The sequence below is a fragment of the Centruroides sculpturatus genome, unplaced genomic scaffold (genome assembly GCF_000671375.1).
Source record: "Centruroides sculpturatus isolate CEXI.00-Female unplaced genomic scaffold, Cexi_2.0 scaffold140, whole genome shotgun sequence".
NCBI lineage: Eukaryota > Metazoa > Arthropoda > Arachnida > Scorpiones > Buthidae > Centruroides > Centruroides sculpturatus.
The window spans coordinates 69495-87051 of record NW_019384503.1 but is presented as its reverse complement, the minus strand read 5'-3'; the positions used below and the strand labels follow the sequence as shown (position 1 = coordinate 87051).

The window sequence follows — 17557 nt, the reverse complement described above, 5'->3', positions numbered from 1 at the left end:
GATTCACTGATTAAACACAGCACAGCCACTCGCTACTTATAGAGACAAACTAACGTTAAAGCCAAATATTGTCAATAATTTAAGGTCAAAGCAGAACTATCAACACGTTACACGTGCAATTGTCTTTTATGATAATTGCCGCCTCGGCTTTTAGGAGAGTAGCGCGGTATATTACAAACAAAAACAATAGCTTTGCGCTGTCTTGTCAAAAGCCTTTTGACTGCCGCTCTCCTACAATGCATTTGCACCATAAACCGAAATCAAAGGGTACCGAAAGCACTTAAGCAGAGGCGTGCGATAAATCATTAATAATATACATCAATATCGGAATAACATAGATCAATATAGAAAAGTGTTGCGTAAAAATTTTTAATTATTGAATGGTTCAAATAATATTTTGATTTCGCTGCTTATGCCGCCCCCTTACGGTGCCGCCTGATGTGGCCACATCACTGCATCATATGATGCTGTGATGCGCCCGTGCCGTGTTATGATGTATCACTGCATCATATGATGCAGTGATGCATCATAACACGGCACGGCCCTGACTTAGTCAAATAGCTCCTTAGAGTGGAATCAGACACGGTCCTGCTAGGTGTGCGGTGTGTACATGCACACGGGCTGCCAAATCCCGAGGGTGCTGATACTGATCAATGTCAAATGCCTCTTTTGTCGTATCACTCATATACCTCAAAGGACGCGACAGGGTTCTTGTAAATTTTAAACGTTTCTCACCACAGCTGTAAAAATCTAAATATGTTAAACTTAATAGATTGTCCGTCTTTTGTTTTCTAACTAATTCGTTTTAGGACCAGGTGTTGTCCACGGAAATTCCCAAAATTTACAACTTTTCGGTCACTCTCGTCGAACTGGAAAAATGTCTGTCTTTATTACATCTAATATTTCGAAGAAATCAGTCCCACTGTACTCGGCTAGAGATTGGTTCAGTTAGGCTTTTTCTAATATGGAGATTCTGGTTGGATCGTGCCGGCGCTTCGAAGTGGACTCTCCAACTAAAACAGCGGTGCCTGCGGTGCCAACAGAGTTGTCACCGCAGGTGGCACCCCTGCCTGTAACCTCGGCGGGTTGGAACCCCGCCCACGCGCGTCTCAACAGATAAGGACATTCATATACTGGCCACACGCTTGCAATTAAAATATCGAAAAGTGAAAAAAAATATTTTTTTCTTTAATTTTCTTTACCACTGAGGCGCACCCTAGGACTTAGCGCCTGGAGCGGCTGCTCAGTTCGCCCTATGGTAGGGCCGGCTCTGATCTCAACAATGAGAGCAAGTGGAAAAAATGCCCCCCAAATTTTCCAGAAAGAAATGATAATCTCAATGAAATCGCTAATTGATCTTTTTCAAAATACAAAATCGACTTTTGATATAAAATACATCTGCACTCACAATTTAAATCAAGATTGTCTGGAAAACTTTTTTTTTTCAAATTAGAAGCCGATGAATGGATGAATGGAGAAGAATGAACATCCAAGCCCATTAAATACTATATATAGGATTAGATTGATTATTTTAGGTAAGAATCCTGGTATTGTAGAGTCAAAAGTAAATACTACAGATCGAAGACAAGAGGAATATATTATACCCAAAGTTTTAGAGAAAGCACATGTAGAAGTATCAAGTGAAAATACAGACCAATATACTAAATGTAAAACTACTTTTTCTTCAAATAAATCTTCAGGAAACTCTACATGCAATCTAGACTTTAACACAATCTCTGAAGAAACTTCCTACGATGCTCTCGAGTATATAGCAGGATATTTTGCCTATAAATATAAAGAAAAATACCCAAACTTAATTAATTCCACTAACAAAATTAAAAATCATTACAACTATAGCATTCCGTCATGGGTGCAACATTTATCTTATGGAGGGCTTATTAAACCTACTGATGAATGGCTAGCAAAAATTATAGAATGGAATAAATATTTCGAAATATATCACGATGAATCGTATAAAAAAGGCCCCGGAGTTGTACAGAATTAGTCAGTGGAAACAGTTTTACCTTTTACTTTAATAAAAGATTTTTGTAAATTAAGAACTATAATAAGAATTAATTATAGAAATCTTAAACAAGAAAACTATAAAATATTGAAAAGAATGCCTTCTGAAAATGGTGATTGTCGAAAAAAAATTAAAAAGTTAAGTAAGATAATCACATAATAAAAAATATAGCTCATTAATTTGTTAAATAAATATTAGACAAAAGACTTGTAAATTTATTGACGTACAGTACACTTATTAAATCCGAAAATTCTACAGTAGTTTACATTTAGTAGTAATTTAATAATTAATTAAAAAATGATTTAATATTTTATCGTATTTTGTTATTTGAAAGATCTGTCGTGTTGAAGTAGAGGGCTTGCTGTGACGTCACATAGATCCAAGGTCACGCTAACAAATATACGGGATCTGGCTATCCTTCTAGTTTAAAGTCCTTGGTCCGGCTCGGCTTGCTAAGCTGTTGAAGGAGGATGCGAGGGCGGAGAGCGTCGAGTTCCTCGAGCTGGACACAGAGAAGAGGATGAGGCTTCGGAAGAGGATAGTGGCGATAACAAATAATTTTGATTTATGCGCATTGCTCACCACGTCACTATAAACTTAATACAGTAGCGTTAATCCGCATATCATTACAGTTATTAAAGAGATTTCTAATTATTTGAATCACAATCTTTAATATAGTCTGTAATATTCTAATTATTTTTATAAATAAAGGAAACTGTTTATTATTATTATTATTATTATTTAGTTATTTACTGTATTAAAGATAATTATTTTTCATAACTTTTCCTTTAAATTATTCAATTTTCAGTTGGCAACACTTATTGAGAAATATGGCCGACGAAAACAAGGTTCTATATTCGAATAACATAAAAAAAGATTATCCGTTATTGAGGTATATTTTTTACATTGGATCAAATATTTATGATTTAGTAAACTATCTGATTGAATACTTTGCATTTCTAAAAGTTTTTATTTAATTCTGAAATAATAATTTAATTTTCAAAGTAAATTAACAGTTTTAAAAGTTTCATGATTTTTATTATTATTGATTATATGAAATTTCTTTGTATTAATATTATTTTATTGGATAGTTGTTCAATTCGTTTTAGTCTCCACGTGATTATTTATTGAAAATGAATAAAGGCGTGTGTTTAGATGGTAAGATGTGAACTCTGAACGAGGGATTTGCCACCTCCTGTGCGAAAAAAATTAATGGAAACACCTCTTCAAGTGACCCTTTGCGAGTTACAGCCTCCTAAGGTCAGGTCGTGTGAGATTGCAAGTCATGTCACTCCGCTAAGATTATCACATTTAGCTATTTAGCCCACATGGCTATGCTGTCTTTGAGTAGACTGTTTGTAGAATACTTGATGTTATTGTGAGAATTCACATGAATCATTATTAATTTAATACTAATTATAAAAAGAAATCATATTATTTTATAAATTAGAAAGAAAATTAGCCACAGAAATCAACAGGAAAAAAGGAGAGAAAGAAAGGAAGTTCACTTCCTTTCCAACAAGTTTACTTCCTTCAAAAGTAGTTAGTCAACCGATGACTACGTGTTTAGATCATTGTCAGATGATCCTTAGGCTTGATCTCCATTGGAGGAGAAAATTAGTATAAAATAAAGATACGTGCTAAAATCAGGGCACTTTAGCTCTTCTGCGCCTTGGCATGTCTTTGTTTAACTAAGTGCCATAGTTCCTCATACAAGTAACTTCCATCCAAGATTATGAATCTCATAAGTCAAGTTATCACAGAGGTAATATAAGACGGCTGGATGGCCGAGCGGTCAAGGTGGCAGCCCACCATTCTGGGGGACCTGGGATCGAATCCGGACGGGTCAAGGAATCCCCAGGAATTTTTCAGGGGGTTGGTCCGTTTGGATATGTTGGGCCCCGTCCCTCACCAGTCAGTTGCATCATTGTGGGCCTGGCCGAACCCATGATGGGCCTGCTATAAGAGGCCCTCCTAGTGTCCGCAGGGTGGAAAGAGTATAATAAAAAAATGAAAAGAGGTAATATAAAATAATATAATTTGTAAACTCTCTCTCTCAATCTTTAGGGACCTAGTTTAAGGTTTAAGCATAGCTAGATGTTATTCAGTTTGTTCATTTGTAGTCTTGTTTATTCATTAAAGTTTTTTTGTTAATGGGACTTGATTCTAGTTTCCTTACGTACTCCTATCACTTACTCATGTGTCTCCCCACTCAAACGAGCCCTCCTAACCAGAATAATAGAAGAATCGCAAGTTAAACCGCAAAGTAATAGTTTAGTTGGTGTCAATATCCTGATGTGGATCTTGATTTCACAATCTAAATCCTTATTTCCGCTCATAGGTTAGCCATCTATTGATGTTTGAGATCGGATCTCACAATCTGTATAGATTAAGTGGTCACTGGAATTCACCTTTGACCCCCTGCTTATCTCACACTATAAGTGAACACTCATATCACCCAGACACTGAGATATGTATGTTCACTTCTACCAAAGCACCTGACTACATGTGGAGTGTCGGTCATGCTGAGCGATAGCAAGCCTTGACGATACAAAGCATGGAGAATAGGATACGTGTTAAAAACTAACCTTTGGAGGTGAATATCTCACAAAGGGTTGCATGTAAAGTTACGGTTCCTTTTGCTCGTATAGGGGGTCTAGAATTCTCAGGAGGTGCAAAACCCCTCATTTAGAGCTTGAATCTTACCCATGCAAAGAGTTGCATGGGTAAAAAAATTATTTTTTTATTTTGCACAAACAAAATACATATATTAATAAATGTAAAAACAAAAAAAAAAAAAAGGATATTTACCCCCAAAGGTCAGTTTTTATCATAAACCAGTATACTGCCTATTCTCTGTGTTCCACATCAGTTGAAGTGAGTGATAGCAAGCCTTGACAGATACAGAGCATGTAATCACGAACTTGGGTGCAGGCTGCTTTTGGGGGCTGTACCGCATAAAAGGTCACATGTAGTGGTATAGTTCTTTTTTGTTTCTATGAGTATGGTCTATAGCTCTGATAAGGTCCAAAAATCTCATTCAGAAGTTGTACTGGCCCACCAGTGGCCAAGTGGTCTTTGTACCCTGAACACGAAGTTTGATTGTGGGTTCATGCCACGCTCAGATGGGCTGGCTACATGGAGTTTTCTGGATTTTCTCCACATCTATAGTGCCTAAATAGGGGCCAGTTTCCCTTAAAAAGACCTCCCAGAAGGCATCCCCCTAGGCAGATCACCTAAATGTTGTGTTGCCATAACTTAACAAACCAAACCAGAAGTTGTACCATTTTGATGCCAACAATGAACAAAGGTGTTAAAGATGAAGTTAGATGAATTTATTATTTTTACTTTCCTTACTCTGTTATATATAACAAGGAAAGTACAACAGTTGGTCAAAAAATGATCACCCAAGATTTTTACATTTTTGGACTCTATGAACTTTGAAATGTTGAAAAATGCAAAAATTTGGGGGTTTTTCTGTATGTATGATGTTAGTGTGTATGAGGCATGATGTTGTTCACCATCTTTGAAGCTTAATAACTCCTATACTTTTTGTTGAGAATTTCTGAAATTTTGCAGGGAGGTTTGAGTGTTAGGGAATTGATGCTATTAAATTTTGGTTGTTAAAGGTCAAGGGAGTTGTGTTTTGTATCTCAAGTAGGGTCAGACTTAATGGCTATTTTACTCATTAGCATTTATAATTTTTTATAAAACTCATCCCTATGATGAATTATAAAAAAAAATTATAAATGCTAATGACCTACTCTCAAAATTAAGCTTTTTGCCATTTTATAATAAAAAAGGTTTGTGGTCTGGTTTGTGGCCAGGTTTGTGGTCTGGTTTGGTTTGGTAAATGTAAAGTGAACATAAGTTTACTGATGATTAATAACACTGAATAATCAAAGATATTTTAATAATAATTAAATTCATATCAAAAGTGAAGTTGACAATTTGCATATTATTGAAAGATCGATATGATGATTGCCAATTACATTGATAATATCTTAGATCAAGGATTGGTGATTTATTGGCATGTATATAAAGTGTGGCAAGTGGACCAATTTTTTAGTGGTTTGAGGCAGGTTCTGGATTCACAATACAAAGATGAAAAATTATGCCACCTTGAGGTTATGCTATGAAATTGGTACTCAAAAATATTTTTGGCTTCTGCTTTAAGCAGGTTTCAGACTTTTAATAGTATTTTAAATCAAATTATTCTATTTCAGGATTTAGTTTTTGTTTAGGCATATTTCCATTTTATAGAGGGTCCATTTTAGATAAATATTATTGTATTTAATAATACAATCAAACCTCTGTTTTCGAACATAATTTTTTTCTAAAAATTGTTCTGAAACTGAAACAAATTTTTCCTTAAGAAACAATATAAGATGGGTTAATCCATTCCTGACACCCAAAATAAAGCCTTTTTTTATGTTTTTAGCCATATTTCATTCTAAATGCCTATAAATGCAATTTAATATTGTATATAACCCCTTGGCAATATGTGATGCTAGTCTGACGAGTGTCCGGTCACTAGTATCGTAGTATGTACAATACCATCGTGTAACTGACTGGCCGCTCCTGTCATTAGATAGACTTGCGCTGCAGATATTGACAAATTAAAGCATATTTAACGATTTTATTATTATTTATATGTTGGATACTTTTAAGGTTATTTTTTAATGATTTTCTAGCCTTAGTTTAGGTTTTACTGTTTTTATGGTTTTCATTATCTTGTCAAATATTATATCATGATTTTGGTTTGTTCTGTTACTGATAAATCAGTCCACACTGTTCATAAAGCTAAAAATAACTCTAGCACATGTATAGGATATATAAGAGGACTGGATCTGAACTATAACAATTACACCTCACATCCCAAATCTGCATTGTCACATACATACATCACTAGATTCAATGAAATTTATTGGTGGAACTCAAGGGTTCCACAGAATGCAATTTGGGAACTCCTGCTGTATTATATATAATAAATTTTTATTATTTAATTTGACTTAATTTAAGCACCTTTAAAGATGAATATTTGGATGCCATTTATATTATGTGAATGTTAATTAATGTGGTTTTATTAATTTAATTTAAATTCAACTACAGTGCATACCGAAAAACAAAAGTAGTATCTTTACTGCCTGTGCATTGAGATCTAATTTAAATAGCAATGTTACTGATAATTTGTCTTGTGACATCTAATGATACAGGTAATCTCAGCACTACTAACTTCTGAATCAGTAGTCCTGTTGCTGATTAGTTGGGCTGTCAACTTTCTTTAACACAGGAAGTATAGGGAATTGATCATCTGTCTCTCTCTAATCTTTGGTCGGTTCATAGTGAGTAGCTTGTTTGGTGACTGCAGCAATTGAGACAAATATGAGTTTAAAATTCTGCTCATGAACCAGTTTGTTTGAAAAGTGAGTTATTCAAAAACCAAGGTTTGACTGTAAATATTTAAATGTTGGATTTATATGAAAATTTTTTAAAAATTTAAGTTTTATTTAATACTTAATACAAAATACTAATATTTATTTATTATATAATATTTATTCTTTAATACTAATATAAAAACTTTTTAAGATATTTATTTATTATCTGTCTTTATTTTAGTGCTCAGGAGCTTGTTAAATCTAGAAAAAGTAATTTGAAAGGTACTCAAAGTTATGGACAGAAGGGATATATACCAACGCAAAGCTCTAAAGAGAAAAAACGTATTGAATCTGTAATAGATGAAAAAGTTGAAAGTTTAATGGAACAACGTGTTATTAGAAGGTATGATTTATGAGTGTATTTTATATACATTTATTAATTTTTATATTTAAAAAAATAGTATCAAGTACATAATACTTCATATTTAATCAAATATGGATTAAATATTTTTTATTTTTATCTCTTATTAGATAACTATATTAAATTATTAAATTAAAATATTTATTTTTCATTTTAATCCATATCTGAGAGGAAAATGATAATTTATTCTGCTTTAATGGCATATCTTTTATAAAAATCATAATTCTTAGAACTTTCAGTTCATCATTCATGTTTGGGATTTCCACTTTTTGACAACAAAAAGAATATATACTTGAAAATGAGAATTAAGCTCAAAAATACTAGAGTTTATAAATTTTGTATAGAATGATCTAATAAAGCAGAATGATTTGTTGTTTATTGAAGTTTGAATTATATAAAAAACAATCAAAGGAAGTGGGTGTATAAAAATAAATCATCAACAATCAATAGTTTGAATTATAGTTGTTAAAATTTTTCAGAAGAGAATGTTTTGAGGAGGAAAATTTATCAAATTATTTTAAATACAAAAATAATCATAAAATATATTTTCTACAACTGAAACTTTTTTAAACACATAAATAAATATTGCACTGACCTTTAGCACATTTCCAGCAATTTGTTATAATAATAAACAAACAAACATTTTCAGCCTCTTTCTGTGGCCAGCATCAGGCTTTCAACAAGTTTTTAGCCAGACTTTTTAGAGCACTTTTTTAAAAGGAAAGGAAAATTGTCTAGAACAAATTTCTACTTACATTAATGATTGATTAAAAATATTCTAAACCCAAATAAGCTGAGAACACTCGAGGTATGTGAAATATATAAAGGCTTGTACCGTACATATGACAACATTTATAAGTTCCACAATATTTATTATGTTGGAGTTGTAATGTATAATTTTTCTGCAATAATTTACAATGAGGTGTGAAAGTAGTTGTATTTAGGCATTAATGATGTTCATTGATGACATAATTGATAAAATGGATTTTTCATTAATTTAAATAGAAATTTGTTCTGTAACAAATTTCCTTTCCTTTTAAAAGAAGTGTTCTAAAAAGTTCAGCTAAAAACTTGTCATTGAAAGCCTGACTCTGGCTACTGAAAGAGGCCAAAAATGTTTGCTTCTTATCATAATGAATTACTGGAAATGTGCTAAAAGTCAGTGCAATATTTGTTTATGTGTTTAAAAATAAATCAATTTATCATTTGAAATTAAAGTAGTTACTAAAATATGTTTGAAAAAACTATGATGTTTTCAATGAAAACAAAATAGCAAGACTATTTAATTAATATTTTTATAGCAAATAAATGATATGATTAAACTGACAAAAATTGATTCACAAATACTTGTCAAGAATCAAGATGCATCTTCAATATATGAATACCATGCCTTGAACATTCTAATAATAATGATTTACATTTTACTCCCAAAAAATAAAAGTGCTGGTATTTGTTTTTTAGCCTGTGCAATTTTTATTCATTCATTCACTTATTTTATAGTAGAAAAAGTATATGTGTTGTACAAAAAGTAATATATAACATAAACACAAATAGTATTAAATCCCAAAGAATTCATGTAAAATCAAATTTTTTTTTTGGAGAAATATCATTATTCATATCAAAAATTTAATTAAATTGAGCTCTCAAGATCCTTTTTTCAGCAGTGTATTGTTTCAATGGTAAGTTACAAATACTTGGTATTTTTTATGTAATATTAATTTTTGATGCTTCTATTATACATCAAGATATTTTAAAATTATGCTAAACTATTTCAAAAAATGTTTCTTTTATATTATAATTAACTAATATTAAGATATATTGAGTGTAAATTTAAGTAAAAAATTTTTATCTCTAATTTATATTTCAAACTACAGATAATTCTTTAACATAAAGAAACAAACTTCTGTATTATCTGTAAAGATATAAAGAAACAAACCATGGGGATTTTTAAACAGATGTTAAATTAAAGATATTAGTTTTATACAGTAAGTTAGAATGCACCAAGTCGTGACATAGAATTAGAAGCAACAAGAAGTTAGAATCCATTTAAGAAGTTCCTGCATGAGAGGTTTTCCTGCAAAAGAAGTCCAACTTTTACAGTTTCAGCATTTACATCATAAGATGTGTGCTAAAATTTTTTGCATAACAAATTTCTGTGTAACAAGTTTACCCATGTAAGAAATTCCAAAATATTAGTTCCATCAATGATATTTTATTCACTTAAAAAAGTTTCCATTGGAGACAAATTATAATTTTTTTCCTTGCCATAACTTTTATCACTTATAAAAATGGTAAAGATTTAATAAAGTAACTCCAGATATTTACAATATCATATATCAAACACCTGGGGCCGTATTCTGGTCACTTATCTCTCGTCTCTTCTTTCACCGACGAATGACGTCAAAGCGAGAGACGAAATTCGTCTCTCATACACAGTGGCGATTCTGGTCGTTCGTAACGATCTCGTCTTTGTTGTTGACGTCACGATTCTATTCGGTTGATTATACATGTTCGGGTTATCTGCGCGCGCAACACGGTATAGAATTTTAACCAATGAAATTGTAAAATTTTCGAAAGTGCGGAGTATGTAATCATAGATCACGTGGCAAGTAAAGCACGTGTTCAAATAATGCACGTAATTTTTTGACGAAGTAATTATTTTTTTTAAATGTTTTATAACGTTTTTAGATTGTAATGTCAATTTGTCTCTTTTAACAAATTAAAATTTTAATAACCTAAGTTAGAAAAGCGTGAGTTCTTAGATATTTTTCGAAATATTGCGATCTAATTTCTTCTTAACTATCTAAGTAAGATTAACATCATATTCGACAGTTCAGTAATTGATATAGGATAATTAAAAAAAAAAAAAAGGAATCAGTGATGTTTCCGAGTAGGCACTGAAAAAAAAATCAGGATTTTCTCTCTCAAAATATTCTTTCCCGAGATAGAGAACGTTCTCTAATACGATTGTGCAGCGTGAGTAGCATCCAATCATCCATATTGGATATAATGAAATCGAGGAGAAAGACGAAAGAACGGCCAAAAGACAACTATCTACTCGTCTCTGATAAACAAGAGAATTGAAGAGAGAAAAAGTTGTCCAGAATCGCATTTAGAGAGACACAATGATCTCTCAAGACGTAAACAAATGATTAACCAATCAGCGATCGGCTTGTGAGAGACGAGAGACGATGACCAGAATACGGCCCCTTCACATCTTGAGGTGGTTACTGATTTTGCTCGGGTCTTATAGTTTTGACTGTATTCTCTATTCAGTGCTGTATATTTCCTGTTGAAATGCCATATTGACACTAGACACTTAAACACTTGCTACAGCCAGTGCAGCTTCCTATTCCACTATGTTACACTATGCTATGTTTTATTATGTTGATCTTGAAATAAAATTGAATATACAAATGAAAACTTATTCTTTTACAATTCCTGCATAAGAACTTTTCCTGTCTAAGATGTTTCTTTTTACAATTGTCCCTTCAAAAACTTCTTAATGAGGTTTTACTGTATTGGATTAATGTAATTAAAATATTTGTCCATAAATAAATTCCGCAACTCTATCTTAATTCTTAATAATCCAAAAGTCAATAACAATATACAGGCATACCTCGACTTACGTCGTTTCCGATTATACGTCGCTTGTTAAAAAAGTATATGGAAAAATAAAAATCAAGTTTAAGTCATTTTATTCGACTTTACGTCTGTCCACCACAAATATTGAAGTCGCAATATCACTAGAAAAACGTTTAAAGCACATAAAATCATATTAAAATATATACAAGTATGTATTGTATTTACAGTACATGCATTCGTAAATTTAGATTACTTTTTTTTGTACTATATTAAAAACTAAAATTTATTTGTTTGTCAGCTTAAAATAGATTTTTATTAACCATATATTATTAAAAATGTATTAATAAATAAAATACAGAACCGGGAATGGTAATTTACTGTTTAGCCTAGTGATAAGTAGATTCGGAGACAAGTAAATTCAACTTACGTCGTTCTCCTGGAACCAATTACTGACGTAAGGCGAGGTATACCTGTAGTTAAATAAATAACTTAGTTGTGCCAGAAACATATTATTTACAAACAAATATTTTTTAATGTAATAATAAATTATAAAATATAAAAATATTAAGTCTGAACTGAATGGTACTCATATGAGAAGACTTCACATTGTAAAAGTCTCCATAAGATTTTAATTTAAATTTAAAAGTTTGTTTTTATGTTGAGATAAGGCACTACAGATTAGTTAACATTACAATATATATTATATGTTTCATAAATTAAGTTTTAGTTGACAAAAGACTAAATTTTAATTTGATGATTATGAATTTACTAAAGTTATTTATGTTAACAATTATGACTTTTTACAGTACAAAATATTTTGAACATTCTTATCAAATCTTATTTATAATTTTAAGATTATTATTTAATTCCAGGTACTTTTATAGTAACTATGTATTATACAGTGGTGCCTCGTACTTCAAATTTAATTCGTTCCAGGAGGCTGTTCAAACTCTGAAGTCCAAATCAAATTTTCTCATTTGAAATAATGGAAAATGAATTAATTTGTTTCTAGGCCCTAAACAATAAACTTAAACAGCAAATATACATAAAATTTAAGGTAAAAATAACACAATTAAATCCCCTAAATAATAAATTAAAACATGAAAACAATAAATAAAATGCATAATTATTATGTAATAAAATGAAAATTTCATCTATTTGTCACACACCATCAACTATGATATCTTAAACATTGCTGCCAGATCTGTCCCACATGTACTGCTTTTATGCTTTGCAATAAGTTCCTTTTCCATCTCAATCATTTATATTACAACCTTCCTGATATTACACACTTTTTGGATGCTGAACATAGTTAATAAGTAAAGGAAATGTTGGGCCAAACAGAAAGTTTTGCATATTTTTAACAGCTGTCATTACTTAATATAAATGTGTGATTTATAATTAATTGTTCTGTTACTGGTCTCTGTGAATTTTTTAAAAAGCTGCATTTCCATTAATAAAGCCTACATCAATAAGAGTTCCTTGTGTGATAAGTTACTGAAGAAAAGCCAAAAAACTTTAGCTTTTTAAAAAATGTGATTTAATTATAAATGTTATGACATTTAACACATTATTGCTAATGTGAGATTGTATTCTTTCTTTAAAAACTTATTTTAAACTTTTTACTTCATATTTCATTTAAATAAAATCAAGTTGAAATAGTCTTTGGATAAAAAGCATATTAGGCATATTAAACTTTATGAATTTTGTAAAGGAACAAAAAGTAAAAAGAAATTTGTAATGTGTATGGGGAAGATACTCCTAAACTTTGAATAAGTCAAATGTGATTTAAAAATATTGAACCAAAGGGTACAAAATACATAGGATGCCAAAAAACTGTCAAGGAAGAAAAATTGCAGGAAGAAATTGTTAAAAATCAGCAAATAATACACAACATATATAATTAAACACACAAAAATAAAGTGCAAAAAGCACTGAAAACATATGAGTGTAATGCAAAAGCAAGAGATGACTTCATGCACACAGATTGTATTTACACTTTGAGTACATTTTTTTACAGTGCATGTTGTTCGAACTTTGAAGCATTGTTTGAACCCCAAACCAAACTTTTGTTGAATTTAGTATTTGAAGTACATGGTACCACTGCATATATATATATATTTGTTTTATTAACATTATTGTATTTTCTAGTGGTGATCTTCAATGTGCACACTGGGATCCTACTAGAAAAAAAGCTTTCATATTAAAAGCAAAGGTAATACTTCTGTAATTTTAAAATAATAGAAATTTATTCAAAATAATAATATAAATTTTATTTATAACATCTTTGACTTACATGATATAAATAACATGAAATGTATTATAACAAAATAATTAATGTAATTTTTTTAGTTTTGAATTAAATGATTTTATTTAATTTTTCATTTTTCTGTTTATAAATGAGCACCTGTTGAATTTATATCATTTAACACTTAATCATAAAAACATTAAAATAATTTTTCTCCCAATTTTTTTAATTAATAATTACTATTCAAATTAGAATTAGCCTGAGGATGGCTATTGAAAGTGTTAGTGTGATTAAATTTTTGGTTTCTGGAGTTGAAAGATTTTGTAGTCTCTTTTGATGCTAATTCTAGTTCTTACTATTACATAAACATAAAGATCAGAATTTCTTTCAGTTAACATTATTAAGTAAAATATTTTGAAAAAAGTATGATGAATTAGGATTAGGGCTCTATTGCCAACTGTTTTCAGTAGTTGACCATGTAAATCGAAATCTGTGTCTATTTAGAACAGGTTTAGACAAGCCATCTTCACAAGAAGTATTATAAGTGACCCTATTCTCAATAACATGTAAGAATAACAAGTTGCCTCACCCATGGTGATGTGAAATATTATTCAATACTGCTTCTTGTAATCGACCAATGAATCAAACTCAGATCTTTAGAAGATAACAAGGGCTCTGTGTTTATTGTGTGTATTTTCTACAAAATGCTCATTATTGAGCTTCATTATCCTTTCACAGTTGCCACATTTGTGACGTTCTTGATGGAAAACCCAGTTGTCAACCACCATAAATGTTTGTGCAACTTCACTAGTCGAGTACTGGGTGAACAGCCCATGATTAAATTATTATTTTTTCATAATGTAAACAAACATTAATTAAAAATTTTTTTCATGACAAGTATAAAACAAACTTTATTTTCATATATAAATTTTGCTTTTTGTTTTACTATGCATCTTAATAAAAAATATCAAATTCTAAAACAATGTTAAACAGTTTACTGCTAGAGCTATTATTCTATCTTAGTTCTCAAAATGTTTTATTTTACTAAATTTATGAAGTTTATTTATTTTTTAGCATTTTTTAATTAGATATTATTTCATAATTTTTAAGTTATTTATAGATGTAATTTTATATTATAATTAATTTGATAAGAATATTACAATTTAATTATTTTACCTTATTATTTATAAAATATGTTTAGGGAAAATTTATGCACCATGTTGGAGAAAGAATTGACAATAAAATAGCATTATATCCTGAAGAAATTCTGTATTTAATGGAGACAGTAAGTCCGTTAGTTAAAACATTTGGTTGTTAAGTAATTAATGTTTTTAAAACTTATTAATAATCTTTTTTAAATTAAACAGTTTTTTTCTTTTTCTTATAGAAAGAGGAAGGAAAAATTTTTGTAATTCAAAAACAAGTTATTTCTTATGCAAATTTTTAAAAACGTTTTATGAAATATGAAAGATAAAAGGCATAAACTTTTTATTAGTAAAATACTGCTATTTGAGTATAAATTTTACAAATTTAGCATAAATACATAGCAGATATAAAAGTAAGAAATTATTAAAATATAGTTAAATTCACATTAAGCAAATTCAAGTAACAATTAATAAAAACATGTAAAATTAATTTTTCATGTAGTTACAGTACATTTTATATTAATTTTTCTTATTTTGTCATCTTTAATGTAGTTTACCATATTAAAAGATAAAATATTTTTACAAACATAAAAATACAAATTTAGATTTATAAATCAGAAAAACATAATTTTGCTGTATTATATAAAAAGTTGTGCTTTTTTTCTATTAAGCATATCTTCATAATTCCCAAATTATTAATAAAGCATGCTGTAATTAATATGGAATAATATTGAGAGAGAAATTATTATTTTTCTGTATTTAAATAAGATATTTTGTAAAGCACTTAACTTTTAGATATTTAATTTCTTTACAAAAATTAGAAACTTGTTTCTAAAGATGTAATTTTAAAAATATAAGAATATTTGAATATATATACTTTGTGTGCATACTTTATTTTTGAATTTCAAATTTTCAAAATATAATTATTTTAATGTCAAAAACAGTCATGTTTATTCTATATTTTAAATTAATTTTATGTTTTATTTTATAGATTTTAAGTTACTTTTTGATTCTGGTTTAAATAACCAGAAAACTATTTTTTAGATTATGAATGTTTCTTTTTCTCAAGATAAATTAACACATATCGGTTCATGACAGCTAATATGTTTCATCCGTTTTTTGAAACCGTGTTTTCATATTTATTTACTATTGAACACAAGACTGTGTTATTATTAAAACACTTGGCGTTTATCCACTTTATTCAGTTAATATGTTTCATTCATTGATTATTGAACCTCTTAACAGTTCCTCAAGATGACAATTTTTTAATTTTATTTTTCGTGACAAACTACACTTCTAATAAAATAACTTTATTAATTTACACAGTATACTGTTAATACAGTAGAGCCTCGATTATCTGACCTCCGATTAACCAACACCTCGATTCATTATTTAACCGACCGTCCTATCATTTAACCGACATTAGTTAACCGACCGTCCTAGTCGGCAAATTTCAAATGTCCGCTAGTGATGTGGCACTACAATATTTGGCTATGTCTTGGCTACTTTAATATTATTTTTGTGTTTTAGCTGGCAACACTCATTCGACCATGAAAGGGAGCCAGTATTTAAACGAGGCTTAATTTTCTAATTTTTAACGATACAATAGCGACGATTATTATTTTAAAAAATTTTTGTTAGTCTTAACATCGATGAAAATTCAACGTAAAGTAGGATAATGGGATATAATAATATACTACACTAATAATGGATTTTTTCATACTTTTCGGTTATCCGACTTTTTAATTATCCGACCAACCCCAGTCCCCAATTGGGTCGGATAATCGAGGCTCTACTGTAATGGATTTTTTCATACTTTTCGGTTATCCGACTTTTCAATTATCCGACCAACCCCAGTCCCCAATTGGGTCGGATAATCGAGGCTCTACTGTACAATCATACATAATTTTTTTTTTACATCATACATTAATACAGTAGAGCGTTGTTTATCCGAAAGCCAATCAACTGAAACGTTGGTTAACAGAAAGCGTTCCAGTTGGACTGTCATGCTGAATCGAATGTTTTTGATACTAGATTAACTTCCAAAATGTAATTTTTTTGTTTTATATTTTTCAATATATTTACAGGTATACCTCGCCTTATGTCGGTAATTGGTTCCAGGAAAACGACGTAAGTCGAATTTACCTGTCTCCGAATCTACTTATCACTAGGAAAGCATTTTAAATAATATATGGTTAATAAAAATCTATTTTAAGCTTACAAACAAATAAATTTTAGTTTTTAATATAGTACAAAAAAAGTAATCTAAATTTACGAATGCGTGTACTGTAAATACAGTACATACTTGTATATATTTTAATATGATTTTATGTGCTTTAAACGTTTATCTAGTGATATTACGACTTCAATATTTGTGGCGGACAGACGTAAAGTCGAATAAAATGACTTAAACTTGATTTTTATTTTTCCATATACTTTTTTAACAAGCGACGTATAATCGGGAACGACGTAACTCGAAACCGACGTAAGTCAAGGTATGCCTGTATTTTGTTTGTACAAAATAAAGAAATAATTTAACGATACAATAGCCACAATTGTTATTTTAAAAAGTTTACATTAGGCTTAACATCGATGAAAATTCAACATGAAGAGACATGCAACAGAGAAAAATTTCAACATGGGATAGGTTAATATATTTTTTCGTACATAACTAGTTATCCGAACAACCCCAGTCCCCAATTGATTTGGATAAATGACACTCTACTGTAATACATTTTGTTTGCAGGCCCGATGGCT

At 30.0% G+C, this 17557-nt stretch overlaps 1 protein-coding gene across 4 annotated transcripts in view; it reads left to right on the top strand.

The window, feature by feature from the left end:
• Window positions 1-2280: 2280 nt before the first annotated feature.
• Window positions 2281-17557, top strand: part of LOC111622127 (tRNA-splicing endonuclease subunit Sen54-like) — a 31997-nt gene continuing 16720 nt past the window's right edge. Inside the window, exons 1-5 of one of the 4 annotated variants that reach the window (XM_023364452.1) lie at window positions 2281-2654; window positions 2832-2915; window positions 7643-7804; window positions 13559-13622; window positions 14857-14940. In XM_023364452.1, coding sequence (XP_023220220.1) covers window positions 2854-2915; window positions 7643-7804; window positions 13559-13622; window positions 14857-14940 — 372 coding nt within the window. In that variant the 5' untranslated portion in view covers window positions 2281-2654; window positions 2832-2853. Of the gene's footprint in view, window positions 2655-2779; window positions 2916-3164; window positions 4044-7642; window positions 7805-13558; window positions 13623-14856; window positions 14941-17557 lie in introns of those variants that run through there. The other 3 variants (XM_023364451.1, XM_023364454.1, XM_023364453.1) reach the window with 3 other exon arrangements.